This window comes from Microcaecilia unicolor, chromosome 3 (genome assembly GCF_901765095.1).
Source record: "Microcaecilia unicolor chromosome 3, aMicUni1.1, whole genome shotgun sequence".
Taxonomy (NCBI): domain Eukaryota; kingdom Metazoa; phylum Chordata; class Amphibia; order Gymnophiona; family Siphonopidae; genus Microcaecilia; species Microcaecilia unicolor.
In genome coordinates, this window is record NC_044033.1 from 361,126,900 (window position 1) to 361,146,730 (window position 19,831).

General features: G+C 41.5%; 1 protein-coding gene across 1 annotated transcript in view; it reads right to left on the reverse strand.

Moving 5' to 3' along the window:
• Positions 1-302: 302 nt before the first annotated feature.
• The window catches only part of ZUP1 (zinc finger containing ubiquitin peptidase 1), a 54,391-nt gene continuing 34,862 nt past the window's right edge, over positions 303-19,831 (reverse strand). The window contains exons 6-10 of the mRNA XM_030198541.1: positions 18,715-18,903; positions 14,705-14,873; positions 14,301-14,452; positions 6,986-7,206; positions 303-1,554 (exon numbers count right to left, since the gene is read on the reverse strand). Of these exons, the coding sequence (XP_030054401.1) occupies positions 1,507-1,554; positions 6,986-7,206; positions 14,301-14,452; positions 14,705-14,873; positions 18,715-18,903 (779 nt within the window). The 3' untranslated portion in view covers positions 303-1,506. The remainder of the gene's footprint in view (positions 1,555-6,985; positions 7,207-14,300; positions 14,453-14,704; positions 14,874-18,714; positions 18,904-19,831) is intronic.

A 19,831-nucleotide genomic window follows, 5' to 3' on the forward strand; every position in this document is an offset into this window, starting at 1 on the left:
AAGATGTTGTGTTTAACTCTGTAGAGGTTGTGTCAGCTTCTGTTCACTTATGGATTGAAACATACAATTTGATCTTGCATACTTAAAACTTTTGATAACCACTGTAGGTTTCAATACAAGACTGATATCCCAATACTGGCACTTCTAGCCAGGTTTTAAGTCTTCAGCATAATTCTGAGAACAAGATTGTAGTGCAGAGTTATAAAAGCCATATTGTCCAGAGGGGAAAAAAAGAAACAAACTCAATTTCAATATCACATACAAACAAGATGAAACAAAAAAAAGTTGTTAAGTTATGCCATCAATTATCTTTAATGAAATTTTACTATGTCTGTACATACAAAATGATCCAGAGCTTAACACACATTATAAAAGTAGGAATGTGGCAACCAGTTCAGTTATATTCTGTAATGCATCTTTGTTCCTTTACAGTAGTCCATTTTTATGGAAACCTCCTCTATTGTACTTCAAATATATAGATCCACCAAAACAAAATATTTCCAGAGCATGTAGATTTATTTTATTGGCATTTTGTTCAGGTTATTTATTTATTTAGGTGGAACTATGTATTATATTTGTAGTAAAATACAGCAAATTGCTGCATTCTTCTTCCTCCCTACTCCATTTGAGTGCTTATTTTGGACAGCTATTGCCGTCTAAAAAATGTAAACAGTTGATTCAACGGAAAATATTATCTGTCTACCAAAATGAGTGGCATTTTACTAAAGGGTATTAAAACTGGGCTTACAGCATCTTAACGCGGGACTTTTCTGCACAGTAAACCCAGATTCAAGACAGCATTTTTTTTTAAACACTTAAAAAAAAATAATAGGCCATGCATTAATGTTGTCATTAGTGCATGGTATCTACTAAAAGTTAATGCAGGAGCACTTACCACCCGCTACTGAGAATGTGCTAAGTGCACTCACATTAAGTCTGCGTTATCCAGTTAATACATGCTAATCAGAACACATAAGCTGAATAATGCTTCCATACCCATTCCCCACCCATGACATGCCCATCCAAAATTACTTAAGGAAAAATAACGAACGGTTACTGCACAGGAAAGGGGAAATCAGTGCAAAGCACTTCAACATGTTTTGCAGTAAGCGTTTTCTTGCACATTAGGGCTTTGCACCCTTTAGTAAAAGGGCCCCTAGGTTCCGGTATTTACCCAGAAAACAAGCACATTTTTACAGCTGATTTTTCCCAGTTTTGTCTTCTTGAAATGAACACTGATAAATTCTTGTGAAAAATAATTACAATAAAAACTGATAACAATGGTCCCTATGGCTAATATACATCAGTATTCTATGGTCCTGGTTTTCTGGTCAGCATTTAGGTGACCTATATTTGAAATAATTTATTTAGGATTATTATATTGGTATTCCTAGTAATATTTACATGTTAGTAAAAATTTAGCAGAAATGACAATATATGTTTTAAAATGTCCAGACTCATTGTACCAAACAGGTTAGAAAAAAAAAAAAAAACCCAACATATTCTTCAAGGAATTTTCTCTGCTGTGAAGACTCTAGAAGCTTGTTGGCAAACCTTAAAATAAAGAATAAAAAGAAAGAAATCCAAATTACCACTATTATACTGTTTATACTTACAAAATGAACTTTTTAAAGGATATATAACAGCATGGTTAATATAGTTTTATTTTAAAAATAAAGCTAATTAGACGTCTTTACAAGTAAACACACTTAAACTATTTCCTTTCTTCGACATTCTATGAAGAACACCCCCAAACCATGGGCTGCCCCTTCCTTCCACTATGATGCAGGTGGACCAATACTGATGCATATTTATCTTCTATATAAAGAATGTGTTTACTTCTTCTGCCTCAGTTTTGTTCAGCCTCCAGTTGGAGGTGAAGCAATCTTGGTCTGTTTGTTACACTCAGGGCTTTTTTTGAGGGGGTACTGAGTACCGGCACCTTTTCCATTGTCTTCTAAAATTGATCCATTGTCTCCAAGTTTTAATGAAAGAGTTCAGGCTCTACACACCAATTCTGCCTTGACATAGATTCTGTGACTGGTTGCAGGGGGCCTGGCCATTGTGGGATGAGTCCCTCAGTGATCACCCCACCCCTGAAAGGTGGCCTAGCATTTGAGTACCGGCACCTTTTTTGCTAGAAAAAACGCACTGGTTACACTGGGTTTTATAGACAGGCTTATATGTTTGAACTGATTACATAAATATCATGGTGACTGTACTTGCAATTTTATCCTATATAATAAAACTCACCCTCAACGTTCTGAAGACACTGACGTCAGTGAAACCAAGCCACTGACGTCACTTCCTTCAACACAGGTTCGAAGGGTTTGTGGTGGTGAAGCCACTGAAATCGCCAAGTCGCCGGGCCCCGCCCTCGCGTCAAACGTGATGACGTCGAGGGCGGAGCAATGGCGTACTGTGCGTGGAGCAATGGCGTCTGAACGACCAAGAGGTCGGTAGGTATGTAGGGAGGGAGGGAGAAGGGGGGGGGGGGGTGTTGGGGAGGAAAACCTTGCTAGCGCCGTTTTCATTTGGTCCAGAAATGGGCCTCTTTTACTAGTTTTATTATAACTTACTCTGACCTCAGTGTGTTAAATCTGGATATCAAACCCCACTAAAAATAAATGAATAAATCCAGACAGCTTGCAAGCCCTTGCAAACAGATAGTAGCCATCACAGGAAGGATATGCACTGATGGTCAGTCTCTCTTCCAAAAAAAACAGAGGCTGTTGAGGTGCCACCCTAGAAGCACCAAAAGTAGCCTTGAAGAACTATCTTGAAAGAAGCAGGCTTCTATGAGGCTACCTCAGAAAAAGGAAGTGACCCCTGAAAGTCCACCATTATAGCGGATTTATTTAGGGGTAGCTGGTTCAGCAAACCAACCAAGTGTGGCAATTCTATAACTGGATGCTAGAAATTAAACATCAGATTTATATGCGCTGAGCATTATTCTATCAAAACACTTACACACTTGATTTAACAGAATACTAGCATGGCAGCAAAAATGTGTCTATATTTAGGTCAGGTATAAATGTGCGCTCTTAAATGTGGCACTTACCCTGGAATTCTGTATATGGCACTGAGGAAATTAAAGCGTATTCTATAACAATGCGCGTAACTTAATTGTTTAGCTAGCTAATCAGCGCTGTTAATTGGATGTTAAGCAATTATCAGCACTAATTGGCAATAAGACTACTACTTATTTCTATAGTGCTACTAGACGTACGCAGCGCTGTACGTCCCTGCTCGACAGCGCTGCATAAATCATAAGATTTATGTGAACAACTCGCTAGGCGAATTCTGTAATATGGTGCAGGTAAATTCCAAGTTGCATAATGGAGTGGAGGAGTGGCCTAGTGGTTAGGGTGATGGACTTTGGTCCTGGGGAACTGAGGAACTGAGTTCGATTCCCACTTCAAGCACAGGCAGCTCCTTGTGACTCTGGGCAAGTCACTTAACCCTCCATTGCCCCAGGTACAAATAAGTACCTGTATACAATATGTAAGCCGCATTGAGCCTGCCATGAGTGGGAAAGCGCGGGGTACAAATGTAAAAAAAACAAAATTAAAAAGTGGGCACAGATATGGGAGTGGAATGGGCGGGTCGTGGGTGTTTCTAAAATTGATGCACATTGTTACAGAATACACCCGCTCCGCACCTCATCTACATGTCGGGATTTACACCAGGATTTATTTGGGTAATTGACCACGACTAAATTTAGTTGCACGAAGAAGCACTCGGCGTATTCTACAATGTACACTTAAATTGAAGCGTACTTTACAGAATACGCTTTGATTTCTGCGCATAAATCGAGTCACAATATATATAATCTATCCCTTCATGCATAACACAGTATTCTGTAAGTTGGCTGCATTATTGATGGACATGCCCATGTCCCACCCATAAACCACCCCTTGCATTTACATGCTAAAAGGTGTTTTTACTAATGTGTGTTTACTATGGTGTGCCTAATGCAGCTTAAAATGGCATACCACAGAATGCGCTCTTGTATCCTGCAGTAACTGCCTCTGAATACTGGCTCAAACTGCTCAACAACAACAAAAAAAGCAGCCATCTCATAGGCAGTACTGGGGGCAACACTGGGGAGAAGCCGGCAGGTACGCGAGTGCCAACAATATTCAGTGCTGGCACCCACATAAATAAGTGGGAGAATTTAAGACAGCTCAAAGGCTGTCCTAAATTCACCTGCTTGTCTATCCGGGCCCCGGCACTGAATATTGGCCGGGACTCACATAACTGAAAAGCCTTAAAGAGACCTTCAAGGCCTGCCCCCTCCCCCCCCCCCCCCCTTTTGCAACATTTAGGATAGGCTCTGTAGGCCTATATGCAATCTTTGGTGATCTAGTGAGGTGGAGGGGGTAGAAGTGAAACTTATTAGCTCCTGCCCCTAGCAGCAGCCATTCTTGAATGGCTGCAGCGACCTCTAGTGGCAGCCTCGTGGTACTTTGGTCAAGCCCCACCAGCATCTCACCTTGGCAGGCAGCAATGATAAGTCTCTATAGTCTGCGCTCCACATTATTATCAGATACAGTTTCTGACAGCTAGGTATGGGGTAATGGCTGGTTGCACAGCCTGCTTCAGTTCCTTTTTTGTTTTGGCCGTTTCTTGTAAACCACCTGAACTTTGCTAAGGGGTGGTAACTCAGAGGGTGGGATCTCGGAGACTGAGACTTTCCAGTCTGGGCCTGAGAACATTCTAACAACGGGCAGTCACATATGCAGTTGCCAAGGGGGTGGGGACCAGGTGCATCTGGCTGAAGAGTTAGCCCGTTTCAACCTTTCCATCTCCTAACCCTGTCTTTGTAATTACAGAAGCTGTCTTGTGTTTCTCTGCTTGCTAAATAAACCTGAGAAGAATTGTGAGGAAACCTCTGGAGTGTACGTGTATTATTGCAACGGTGAGTGTTGGTGAGATTAGAGACAACCCCTGCTGGCTCAGAGACCCAGAAATCTTCCACAATCCTCATCGAGCCCGGTTCTTTTCAATGGATGGAGAACATGGGCACTTTGGCATTCCTTTTCTTTGCCATCAAGTCCAGAAGTGGAGAACCTCATCAGTCCAGTATCAGCTGAAACCTGTCTGGCTCGTTCCCATTCTGCTGGGTTCAAGGAGTGCCTGCTGAGAAAGTCCACCTCCACATTCAAGGCCCAGCGATGTGAGCTGCTGACAAGCAGAGATTTTTCTCTGCCCAACTCATGAGGAAGGTTGCCTCCACCACCACTGGATGACTGCGGGTCCCACCTTGCTTGTCATTATAAGTCACTGCTGTCACTTTGTTGGAGAAAACTCAGACCGGGGTCACGTAAGGCATTCTGCAATGCCCTGAGCTCCAAGCGATTTATCGACCACTGAGACTCCTGTTTTATCCACGTGCCCTATGCTAGATGGAACTTGTAATAAGCTCCCCAACCCGATTTGCTGGCTTCTGCTGTCACCACCTCCCATTGTGTTATCGGAAAGGGAGCTCAAACAGTCAAATTCCTGGGTGACAACCACCACTGCATACTCTGTCTGGAGGGTCCCAAAAAACAACAAGGCAAGCAATCTGCAAAACCCAATATGGGAAAGAAAGCCAGCAGATCAATATAACATCAGAAAGATTTTATTGAAGATACCGTATATAAACAAATTGCCCGACACAGGCCGTGTTTCACCCACCAAGGGCTGCATCAGGGGCTAATTTGAAACCTTCTGAAAGGAACAATTGTAGTGCGTAATAGATGAAAAAAACCAGCTCATACAGCAGATCTTGTGATTCCTAACACTCGCAAACAGATACACCACCGTTGAAGCTGGAAAAAGGAGTTATCTGCGAATAAGACTCCTGATGCAGGCCTAAAGGCCGAAACACGACGTTGTGTCGAGTCTTTATATCACAATAAACTTCTCTTTTATTATACATTTTCTCAGTCTTTGGGATCCTTGGTTGTCCTCACACTTTTTGTATTATTATAGCTTTCTCCATAAGCAGTGGACCACTGACAGGAAACTGTCTGCTCCTGACTTGAGAAAACCACCGAAGAAGAGCATCTTCTACCTCCTCAGCTTTTCCGCCCGTTTTTGTTTCCATTGTGGAGTTGTATTGTTTTGCCAGTCTTCCAGAAGCTGGTCTTTCTGCTTCAAGACACGTGAAATTTGACTGGGATTGACACCATATTCTTTAGCAATAGATGCTTGACTGTTTGTTTTCTAATTTTTTAAGAACTTCTATTCGTTCAGCCAGTGTTAAAGTCTTACAGTTCCGCCGTGACGACTCCTCCAGTGTACACTCTAACAACATTCTTTCGCTTATTCTGCCTGTGGCAGCTAAAGGGGTGGTAAATTTGAAATCTCGTTGGCTGTCACGCGCAAATCAGCTTCCATATTCCGTGCGCGGGCTTATGCGGAGTCTTCCCTGCAGAGGAGCAGTCTTAAACCATGCATATAAAGTGCAAGATTACCTAAATCGAAGTTTGTCCCCATAGAAATTGATGGCACCAAAAACGGGACCGAAGTATGGCATGCAGTTAAACAGAGCATGCGCTTATCCGACGTGCACTTAAATGGAGTGCACTGTACATGGAATGGAGTGAGACAGACCCTTTGTGTGTTCCACAAAGTAAAAAAAAACAAACACACAAAACAAAATAACCAACAATTTAATTCCCTGTTTTACAAAGCCACTCTGAATGGGCTGTGGTGGCATTACCGCACTGGCAGCTGCTAGCGTGCCTTTGTAAAAAAAGGGGGGGGGGGGGTAAACGTGTAATAATATACTGCATGTTGGCTCTCTTCGTGGATACTATAGGTCTTAGGGATCATGTCTTGTAAAACAGATGATATGCATTAAAACTTATTAATGTGCACCCTGCCATGTACTAACAAACATATCCGGCTGCTTCCAAAAGGGTTATTTTGAAATACTGATATCCTTTCATTTGTTTAAATGGATCATCATCTCACAGTTTACTCGAGTACTTACGGCTTTCTCTTCCAGTGAAAGTATTCCCTCTACAGTCACTAGCTGGTACTGCTTGTGTTTTAAATTACCCACAAATCTGCGCAGTAGTTTAAGATCAGATCCATCAATCTGTGGCCTTAGTAACTTTTGCATGTCTTTAGCAGGACATCCTGGGTCAAATATAAGAAGACAAAAGGATCTATCTTTCCTCTCTTCTATTCCAACAATAGTACGGCTGTGACCTGACAAAAAGAAATTTGTAATTAAAAACTAATTTAAACAAATAACTTACTATTACTGGATGCCATAGAGATCCAGCACAAAGGAAATAGAAGAATGCCTTTCTGAAGGAGCCCATCTTGAAGAGAAATTACAAAGTGCACTGAGGGAGGCACAGATATACTTCTCAAGATGAGGATAGTGCTCTGTAAGTCTAGTAGAACAACTGAAATAAGTAGCAATAGTTCTGAGATGAGAGTAAGCTGAGGTGATCTTAGAAGACAGTAAGAGGTGAGAAACTGCACTGAGTGGAAAAAGAATGTGAATGTGTAAGTGTGACTAAGGGAACTTTAATGAGAAATAAAGGCTTAGGTAGACAACAGGACATAGGAATGCAGAGGCTAGAAAGAGGAGAAGCTTGAATTTAAATATAGAAGACTTCAAGTCAGATATACAGTGGGGGAAATAAGTATTTGATCCCTTGCTGATTTTGTAAGTGTGCCCACTGACAAAGACATGAGCAGCCCATAATTGAAGGGTAGGTTATTGGTAACAGTGAGAGATAGCACATCACAAATTAAATCCGGAAAATCACATTGTGGAAAGTATATGAATTTATTTGCATTCTGCAGAGGGAAATAAGTATTTGATCCCTCTGGCAAACAAGACCTAATACTTGGTGGCAAAACCCTTGTTGGCAAGCACAGCGGTCAGACGTCTTCTGTAGTTGATGATGAGGTTTGCACACATGTCAGGAGGAATTTTGGTCCACTCCTCTTTGCAGATCATCTCTAAATCATTAAGAGTTCTGGGCTGTCGCTTGGCAACTCGCAGCTTCAGCTCCCTCCATAAGTTTTCAATGGGATTAAGGTCTGGTGACTGGCTAGGCCACTCCATGACCCTAATGTGCTTCTTCCTGAGCCACTCCTTTGTTGCCTTGGCTGTATGTTTTGGGTCATTGTCGTGCTGGAAGACCCAGCCACGACCCATTTTTAAGGCCCTGGCGGAGGGAAGGAGGTTGTCACTCAGAATTGTACGGTACATGGCCCCATCCATTCTCCCATTGATGCGGTGAAGTAGTCCTGTGCCCTTAGCAGAGAAACACCCCCAAAACATAACATTTCCACCTCCATGCTTGACAGTGGGGACGGTGTTCTTTGGGTCATAGGCAGCATTTCTCTTCCTCCAAACACGGCGAGTTGAGTTCATGCCAAAGAGCTCAATTTTTGTCTCATCTGACCACAGCACCTTCTCCCAATCACTCTCGGCATCATCCAGGTGTTCACTGGCAAACTTCAGACGGGCCGTCACATGTGCCTTCCGGAGCAGGGGGACCTTGCGGGCACTGCAGGATTGCAATCCGTTATGTCGTAATGTGTTACCAATGGTTTTCGTGGTGACAGTGGTCCCAGCTGCCTTGAGATCATTGACAAGTTCCCCCCTTGTAGTTGTAGGCTGATTTCTAACCTTCCTCATGATCAAGGATACCCCACGAGGTGAGATTTTGCGTGGAGCCCCAGATCTTTGTCGATTGACAGTCATTTTGTACTTCTTCCATTTTCTTACTATGGCACCAACAGTTGTCTCCTTCTCCTGGTTTTGTAGCCCATTCCAGCCTTGTGCAGGTGTATGATCTTGTCCCTGACATCCTTAGACAGCTCCTTGCTCTTGGCCATTTTGTAGAGGTTAGAGTCTGACTGATTCACTGAGTCTGTGGACAGGTGTCTTTCATACAGGTGACCATTGCCGACAGCTGTCTGTCATGCAGGTAACGAGTTGATTTGGAGCATCTACCTGGTCTGTAGGGGCCAGATCTCTTACTGGTTGGTGGGGGATCAAATACTTATTTCCCTCTGCAGAATGCAAATAAATTCATATACTTTCCACAATGTGATTTTCCGGATTTAATTTGTGATGTGCTATCTCTCACTGTTACCAATAACCTACCCTTCAATTATGGGCTGCTCATGTCTTTGTCAGTGGGCACACTTACAAAATCAGCAAGGGATCAAATACTTATTTCCCCCACTGTATTTATTTATCATGTACTAGTAAAAAAGGCCCGTTTCTGGCACAAATGAAATGGGCGCTAGCAAGGTTTTCCGCGGAGTGTGTATGTTTGAGACAGTGTCGGTGAGAGTGACTGTATGCGAGAGAGTGAATGTGCAAGTGTGTGTGTGTGTGTGTGACAGACTGAGAGTGGGTGCAAGTGTGTGTGTGTTAGAGAGTGTGTATGGGCGAATGAGTGTGTGCTAGTGCGTATGTGAGACAGTGAGGTTCTCCCCTCTCCCCCCTCTTAGGTCTCAGGACCCCCTCCCCTGTGGTCTGAGGACCCCCCTTCCCCCCGTCTGTGGTGTTAGGGCCCCCCTCCCCCACCTCTGGGTTAGGGATTGTCCCTCCCCCTCTATTCTCAGGCCCCCCCGCTGTGGTCTCAGGACCCCCAAGACACATGTTGTGTGTGTGTGTGTGTGTGTGAGATACAAAGTGTGTATCAATCAGTGCTGTTGCCCCAATCCGCTTTTCCATTCTTTCCTTTTTGTGCCCCATCCCAGGCTCCTGAGACAGTGTGCGCGATTTATTTTGAGTGCAGTGCCCCTCCCCCCCCCCCGGAGCTCACAGTCGGCGGCATGTGGCAGCATTGCAGGCCGAGCACGGCCTGATCAGCGATCGCTGTGAGGGAGCGGGACTGTTCTGTTGCCATGCATTTCCCGAAGCGCACAGTGGAGAGGGTGGGGCTGCAGCTGCTTGCGCCAGAGGCGGGCGGAGAGTACGGGTCACTGAGGGGCCAGAGCATACGTGCACTGCTGCTGCTGCTGCTGCTCGTGCAGGTGTTGGATGTGTGCTGCGACACAGCCGATCTGTTCAGGGAAGTACAGTAGGAGGAAAGCGTCCGGCAGCGCGGAGTCCGCCTGGAGCGCCGGGTCAGAGGCCTGTGACCGGCTGGACCACGGACAGGGCCCCATCAGTGTGGAAGGGTTTAGCGTCAGTGAGTTAGCGGGTGGTTGTGAGTGTCAGTGTCTCTGGGTCTGTGCCTGGGCTGCTATTCGTAGTGTCATTGTTCCGCCCTCAATGTCATCACGTTGTGACGCGAGGGCGGGGCAGACACACTGTGTGAAACGGGGTATCTAGACCGCCTCAAACTTCCGGATGGAGACTTCATTAGAATGTTGGAGGTGCCTTTTATATATAGAGATTAGCTCATTTTTTTATACACTGCCTTTCTAGACCAGCACTCAACAGTGTAAATATAAAATACATTCATCAAATTTAAAACAGAATAACCTACAATCATAATTATATATAGACTATAAAACAATCAAAGGACACTGGGAGATGACACAGCCAAACAAAAGAAAAAAAGATCCAGTGATGAATTAGGATTCTGGCCAGGGCCAGTAGTAAATCCAAATCATATCTTGACTGTGTTATAGAAAAAGAGCCACCAAACTTAAGAAGGAAGCAGATATGGAAAAAAAAAAAAAAAAGAAAAAAATTCAGCACAATAATGTTGACATTAGTATAACAATTTGGAAAGTGTATGCTATAAATATTGCAGAATACAAAGTAAACCAAAAGCTAAAAACGTGGATACGGGAGTTCAGTTGAAAGGTTGACTGCACATAGGACCCTTGCTGATGTCTTTCGCTATATCGTATATACTATATATTGGAGGGCTCTCAGAGTATTAACCCACCCAAAAACAAGAATTTACATGTATATTTGTAAATCTCAAGGGGTGGTTGAGCTTCTCAATCATAGAGCCTCATAGGCAGGTTTCCTTTCATTCATATCTCAACCCCTGGTAAAAGTTTGCTGGGTTAGCACAGAATGGGAATGAGTGGCATGGATCCCTCCACCCTCTGCTCCTTTTCTTTCTTCCTGGGTACAGAGGCTATGCATGTGCCCCTTACACTAATCAGTCACAGACAGGACACTCTCTCCACAAAAGATCTGTCCACCCTAGTGAAATAAACCTAAAAATATAAGATTTCATACAGCAACAGGTCTTGAGGCTTTCTCCCTCAAGTGTACTGCTGAACCTTCTTCCTTTTTAAAACCAGGAGAAATTGACATGAAAGATCAGTGTGAAAACTCAACAACAGAAACAAAAAATAAACGAGAATCACTGGCTTGTTCCCAATTCCAAAGGCATGGACTCCAACCATGCAACAAAATGCCGTTACAAGCTATTTCACCAGTCAGACACAGAATTTCAAATACTGGAAGGCAATATTGTGTATTATCAAAATTCTATAACACGCATGAAATCAAATAGAGATGCTGGCTAGTTGCTCTTCCTTGGATTGGAATTTTGTCCCCCCAAATGGGAAAAAAACTATTTTTGAATGAAATGACTAGGCCTCTGACAGACTGTGAAGGAGCAGCTGAACTTGAGAGTGTCAAGATTTAAAAGGGCGTATACCAGTGATACCAAATGGCAAACATCTAGCAGAAAATCTTGGAGGTACTGCTATTTGTTACACGATAGGATATGATGCTTGTATTATGCCAACTCCCATAACTTAGGTTCAAAGGGAAAAACAGAAGGGTGGGGGGGAAACACATTAATTTATATGGTTAAAGATATGATTTTTGAAACAAGTAAGTTTTTAAATATTTGCAAAAAGGCACAGGCCTCATTGAAGGGGCCACAAAAATTAACTCCTCTCTTGTGAAAAGGCAGATGTCAACAACACTAAAAAGAGCTAAGGTGTGCCCCCTACTTAAAAAGAGCTCCCTTGATCAGGACAAGTTTGAAAACTACTGTCCAGTCTCCAACATTCCTTTCTTGGCAAAACATAGAACAGACGGTCTGCGTTCAACTCAACCATTAGCTAAATGAAAGTAATTGGCTACCATGTCAATCTGGCTTCAGACCTGAGTATCAAAAAGAGACACTTCTTGTGTAACTTCTCGATGATCTGCACAGAAACCATGACGAGGGATCTGCCTCAATGCTAGTGTTGATGGATTTTTCAGCAGCCTTCGACACTGTGGATCATATCATGCTTACGAGGATGGAAGAAAAACTGGTATCACTGGCACGGTACTTACACGGTTCAAATCTTATTTTTCAGACAGATAACAATCAGTTCTGTTCAGCAACAGTACATAATTTCCTTGGGCAATGAACTGTGGGGTGCCACAGGGATCCATAAAGTTCCCCATTTTATTTAATATCTATTTCAAGCTTTTGGTTGAGCTGCTTCGATCGACAGACACAAAATTCTATACCTATGCTGATTATGTGCAACTACTCATGCCCATTGAACCAGATCTACCCATAGCTTTGAATAAACTACCTGCAACTCATTAATGGGCAAAAAAACAACAAACTCTGCCTGAACACAAGCAAAACAGAGATTCTTTGAGTACCTAACACAAAAGAACAAATATCTTTTGCGAAGTATGAACTCCCTCTGAAGTTCACAGGTCAGGAATCTTGGGATACTACTGGACTCGCTCACTCTGATCCCACAAATTCAAACAACCTTTAAAAATTGCCTCTATCACCTGCGACAACTATGAAATCTCTCTCCATATGTCGAAAAGACAAGTCTGACCACAGTGGGCAATGCCATGATAACACCACGGCTAGACTACTGTAATGCCCTGTACGCTGGACAAACCAAAAACAGCTTGCATCAGCTCCAACTAATTCAAAATGCTGCAGCATGACAGAAGGCAGCAAGCGGTGTGACCATATTGCACCATTCTTGCAAAAACTACTCTGGCTACCAGTACCTTACAGGGATAAAGTTAAAGCTCTGTTTTGATTTTCATGGTCCTCAGATAAAATGGGCCAGAGTACTTAAAGAATAAGTTAGCCCTCTACACTTCTTTGAGACCTCTGTACCTTCATCAAAAGATACTGTACGATGTTATACCCACCAGCGAGCTTTCTCAGGAGTAGCTGCACACTCTGGAACTTACTCCCAGAAAGGATACATTTAATTCGAGGCTACCTCTACTTCACAAAGCAGGTGAAAGCCTAGCTCTCCTCACAAGTCTTTAATTCACGTGGTGACTAACTATACACTCACTCCTGAACTAGCTTGCTGCACACGCTGCAACTCAGACCAGTTCAAAATAGGGGGGTTGGTAATCCACCTCGGTGGATGAACAACAAATCCCATAGGGAGAAAACACAAAGAAAAAGTGGGAAGTGGACCAATGACTCCAGAAAACTGGGGCAACTGAGTTGAACAATAAACAAACTTTAATGCAGACTCAACACAGATCTGTGTTTCGGCCACAGGCCTGCCTCAGGAGTCTTTGATGGGCTGTATTCGGATGTATAGTCCTGGTATAAAAGGGGTCTTAAAAAAGACCTATGTGATCTGAAATCCAGGAACAGCGCTGAGAATAGATTGTATCTGCAAGTAAACAAGCTATGCTCAGTGTTGTTCCTTGATTTCAGATCACCTTTTACTGACAAAAAGAAGGTTTATATCTCCTAATGATAAAAAAAAAAAAAAAATCTAAGCTTACTGATTGTTTTAACAAAAACTCAGTAAATAACTTTCACACTTTTCCACTGACTTGGAGGTCGATAAGCTAAAATAAATCCAACTGATCCTGAAAAAGAGGAATTGAGTAATTTATAGGAAAGCATCTCATGTCCTTGAGTAAAAATAGAGTCAAGTAACATTTTAAAAATCCTTTATAAATCACTGCTAAGCCACCACCCTTTTTTTCTAATCTAGGAGAGCTCAAGATCTTATAGCCAGGTGGACAAAGATCATTTAAGATGGAGGAGTCAGTATTATTGGACCATTATCTCAATAATAAATGCAAAACCAACCTTTAGTTCCTCAATTAGGTCTTTTATTATAATGCTCTTATTATGCACTGATCTCGCATTAAAATGGACAAAAAAAGGAACTGGAAGAAAAAGAGGAATCATCATCTATAACTGTCCTAGGTGGATAACAAAGAGAGCTAAAATTAATTTTACGTCAAAAGGATTTTTTTATGCCTCTGGGCTGGTCAATGACCAATAATGACCTTGGTGGGTTTATTTGTTCTCCTGTGTTGTAACCCAGCTTTGTGCCGCTCCCAATTTATACAGATCTCTCTATCCCCACTCCCCCTCTCCCCATTTCCTCAGGACTACCTTGATGCTGAAGGTATATTGGAGGTTTAGATGTGCACATCACTCTTGGTCCTTCTTCTTTGTCTGGACAATAGTAGTTCCACACCCACTCCAATAATCGAGGATGCGTACCACCTGGGCCAGTGGCACGGTGAAAGTCAAGAATTCTGCATCTGGTAAAAAATATTACAAAAGGGTGAAAAATTGAAGAAATAAATGTTGCTCATAAAAAGCAATTATGAGTTTGTACCAACTGCAAGTGCTTTGAAGGCTCATCAATATCAGTATTTTTTTTTTTTTTACTTTAAGAACTGTATGCTAACTCACCAAATACTTACTATGTTCCCATTAGTATGCAACAGCAAAATACAGGCAGCACTCTAGTAAAATATCATATTCTTTATTTTTTAAGGCCCAATACTCACTTTAATTTGAGACAGGTTAAAAGTGTATAGATCTCACATGCTCCAATCCAGGCCCTGGTGCCTTGTAACCTGCCCTTAAAGTGGGATGCACCTTGAGGATCAAACCCTTCTTTCCAGGCATCTTCTATCATGGACTGGATTTTAGGAATACAAGGTATTGAGGCATAGTCTGAAAAAGGGCAGAAAAAAAGGTAATGGAGAAACTAGGCTGCATCTTGTCTGTTTTCAGAAACAATTTTGAATTGCCCCTTTCCCCATACATAACAAATAAACTTTACATAGGTATAGGACAGGAGTTCTCAATCCAGTCTTTGGGACAGAGCCAGTCAGTCAGGTTTTCAGGATATCCACAATGAATATGCCTGAGATAGATTTGCATAGTAAATGCAAATTTATCTCATCCATATTCATTGTGGATATCCTAAAATCCTGACTGGCTAGGTGTCCTGAGGACTGGATTGAGAACTCCTGGTGTAGGATATAGACACAATATAAAGCACAGTTTGGATATGTGATAAAATGCAGGGAAAATGGCAGGTCTGAAACTAGTGTATACCAGTGCCTAGATAAAACTTCAAAGTACATCAATCTAGTCATTTGTTGTGATTAAACCTTTCACTGTTGCTTTGTGCTGCAGGCATATTCTTCCCCATAACCACCACCCCTTCCAACTTCTTGATTTTCAGAATATACAATTCCAAGTTCCAAATTTCCTTCTTCGAGAAAAAAAAAAAGAAACCTTCTCCTTTACCAAATCTTATCCTCTGCTCCCTACCCAAATTCCTGCTGTATGTTAGTTTAAAAGAACTTCATTCTTTGAGAAGAAGAGTGAACGCTCATCAGTTCAATTTAAAGCCTCAGGGGTCCTTTTACGAAGCTGTAGCAAAAGGGGGCCTGTGCTGGAGTCAACGCATGTTTTTTTGACACACGCCAATGCCCCCTTTTACCACAGCGGGTAAAAGGCAGGTCTTTCTTTTTTTTAAAGAAATGGCCGTACGACAAGTGAAGCACTTGCCACGTGCCCATTTCGGGGGCTAGCACTTACCACCACCCATTGAGGTGGCGGTAAGCGCTCTCACGCTAACCCAGTGGTAACCAGGCAGCATGCAGCAGTGCCCGATTACTGTTGGGTACACACTGGGTACTGTTGGGTACACACGAAAATGGCACACGGTGGGGATGGGAACTACCACCGGGCTGCTGCGGTAGCCCAGCAGTACTTCCGTTTTAGCTTTGTAAACGACCACCTCGGTGAGGCATTATTGCATACAAGTTTCAAAGTTGGGCTAATTAAACCATTTGATTGTTCTTGAACTAACTACAAAATAAGAAATAAAACAGTCAATAGTATTAATGTGATGCTTTTTAGTATATTTTATGAAACGCAAAAAAAAAACCCCTTCTGTCATGTTTGTGACACTGACATCCTAGGAGCCAACTTTTCAAAATGATTGGGGGTGCTGAATTTACCCTAAACAACAATTATCTGAATTAGAAACAAACACAAATAAAAGAATAAAATATACCAAATAATCTAAAGGCCCTTTAAATTAATTTAACTATTCCTACTACCTTATTTGGTCCCAGGCCTGACTTTGGTTCAGGATCCAAAATCAGAGAAAAACTTATAGGCCTATGACTCTAACCCGAATTCCAGTGTGACTGCAGAACTCATGATCTGTTGTGACATTCTCATGCAGCAGAATGAGGAATGGGCGTGAGTGGGAAAGAACAGAGTGGCATAATTTAGCAACAGTGTGGTCACAAATGTTCTTGAAAAACAGAACAAAGATGGCTTCTCAGGAAAATGACAGATTTCCAGTAAAAGCTAGTCCATTATTAGCATTTCCCAGAAGAACTAACCAACTCATTACCATAGCCAACCAGTTTTAACCATTATATTAGCATAGATCCAATAAGATGTGATTACTGTCATATTACCTGTATTCTGAATGGGCATATAAAAATGAGTGTACTTCCTACTTCAAGGCAGAGAGACAGCCGAGCTGCTCTCTCCTATGAGAAACCAATGAATTGTATCTGAATTGGCAAGTAATCTGATCGCTTTCTCATAAGTAACCATGAGTCTTTTATATCTACAAATTGGCTTTGAGTGGTAAAATATAACATTAAAGACTCAGACCTAGAAAACACCTATGTGTAGCTGGGGTACTATATTCCCATAACCAATTGATTGTACATGTCTCTTGTATATTCTTTGGAGTCTCAGATATAGAGGTAATTTCATGTAGCAATATTCTGTACTCCCAGTGAGATATCACTGTTCTGTTAATTGCACAAATACTTGATAAGATATTTAATAAAGAGCAAACTGATACAGCCTTGGGTGATTCATTTACTCCTAGGTATTGGGAGGGATAAATGCACCTTAAAATATATACACAACTTTACATAACTAAACTAACCAAGATGATGATAGCAGTCCAGCAGTGAGATGGGAACTATCCAGTCTTTTGCACAGAATGTCACATGCACGATTATCTCCCAGTTGGTGAGAGGATACACGTGTGCATAAAAACACATGCTACTGAATATGCAAAAGTAGCACTCATCGCCACACCAGAAACCTGAAAATATAGCTGCTGTAAAGAGAATTTTTTTTCCCTTCATAGCTAATCTAGTCAGGATAATAATAACATCAGTAGGCATTTTAAGAGGTCTTTCACATTGTTCTAAGATGACCTGAAACACTTCCAAAGCATCACTTTGCGGTAATGATGTATATAATGCTGAGATGTCTAAGGTCACCTCTAAGAAAGGTCCATCAATCATACAAATATTTCACAAAATGTTCATAAAGTGGGTTGTATCTATGACATACGCTTTGTGATTTTCAACTTCTAGGTCTTAAAAAAAAAATCCACATACATAGATAAGGGTTCTAAAAGAGAACTTCTGGTAGAAATTATAGGGCGTCCTGCTAGATTTGTGTTTAGTGTGAAGTTTAAAATGTTGATGGTTTTCTAAATTTTGAGGGAGTTGGGTCCTTCTTATTTGTAAGATAGGGTTTGTGCATATATTTTAGGGAGATCTTTTAAGGTCTCAAAATTTGAAGCTAGCTAGTAGTGCTGGGGCCCCTGAGATGCCTAACTGGAGGTAACTGGACTGCTCACTATTTCTGTAGCTGCATCCAAAAAGTGAAATGAATTTCCTGAGGCCCTTCACAGTAGCACTGATTTCTGCGACTTCTGTTGGGGGTTGACAATGTGGCTTTTTAGGTAGGCACCTCCAGGGATTGTGGATGACTTTTAGTAAGCATCTGTTTGGGTAGGGTGATAATTTCTGTGGTATTATTGTTTGTTATTTTAGGTGTGTGCCCACCATTTTGGATCTCCCAATGGAGGTGGTTTACAAATCAAAACAAATATAATGGCAACCACGGGAATGGAACACTAACTTTTCAGCTAGTGGAAGAATTGAGACTGCTGCCTGTAAATGGTACAGCCTTGCACCTGGAGCTCTTCAGAGAGAGAAACAGCATACACATATTCTCTGTCAGAAGAAGAGCTCAGAATGGCAAGTCCTAGAACTTTTGCACACCAATAAGTTCAACCCCCCCGGAATCATAGCCAAATTCACTCAGATTCCAATTTAGAAAACTTCATTGACATGACACTTTGCACCTACACAACTCTCTACTCCTACAAATACCTATACATATACACACCCCTCCATCCAATTACATATACACAAAAAAAACCTATGTTTATTTCTTTTGAAGTGAACAAGGCAATAACTAACCTTTAAATGTTTCTTTTAATTTAGCAATTAATCCATAATCTCTCTTTTTGCACAGGATTCAAGTCACCAGATTTTCTAGCAAAGCAATGTTCACTTACCAGAAGAGGTGGTATCTGCTCTCAGTGCACAATCACAAGTAACAATCAGTAGTAATAAATTTAGTCATTTATGCTTCACGTTATTAACACAAGCAGTTACCACTATGGCCGTAATACATTTTGCACAGAAACTGCTATAATGTAAGTTACCTTGTAAAATGTCCTTGTACACAGCATGCTGTGAAAGTGAAGAAAGAAGCATCTGGAAGTTTCTGTAGCCACAACCCCAGCCTTTGTCTCCCAAAGAGGAATGATAATGATCCAATGGTGTGGATAACCAGACACGGCGAAACTCTTTGCTGCCATTCTGGTAATACCTATTCAGTGCCTCCAACACTCCTATAACAGGGAAATACACATCTGTTTGTTTGCATAAAAGACAATCATCCAGCGCAAACTCAGGGGTTGATATTAAAAGCTATTTATGAAGTTAACTTTGAAAATAGACTATATCAATAGCTCCTTTTAAACTCTGGGGCCTGCAAACAATTCCACTTTGGCTGGACAACTCAATTTTAGGCCAAAATTTAACTAGTTAAGATCGAGGTCTTGTAACCCTGGCAGCGCTATAGAAATGCTAAGTAGTAGTAGTAGTATGTCAGGGCAAGGTTAAAAGTTAACTGGATAGCACTGATATTAAGTTGCAGGACTAAGTCAACAAGATAAAGATTCCAGTTAAATTTAACATGCAGTATTTAGCAGTACTGACTTAAATTTAGCCAGATATCCAGTCACATATAACTGGTTAACCATATATGTTAATTGGCTAACTTTAACTAGATAAATAAATAAATAGCCCTGATTCTTTCTTCTACCAGTCCCTTCCTAACTTCCCCTGTCTCTCCTCTTATAATTTGTTTTAAACCTATGTAAACCACATAGATATCTATTACTGATGTATTGCAGCATATCAAGTGCTAAATAAACTTATAAGGTTCTACCGTAAGCTGGCTCTTTAGTTCTCTCATTTCAAGATATATAATTAAGCAATTTGAGAATTAGAATAAAGGCATTCAATAGTCAGTTAGTCTCCACATTTGCAATGTCTTTTCAACATTTTGACAGGTTTAGTTCTACAGAATTATGCACTGTATTTAGCACATAGGACAAGGTACCATCCAGTTCTACAGGCCATAGACACCTCAAGCTAACTTCTATGTACAAAGATGTAAGATTGCAAAGTGCTTACTGCTGTAAAATAAAATCTCTCTTTTCTGAAACTGAGAATTGTCTACAGCTCCTGACTATATGACACTACTGCAAGACC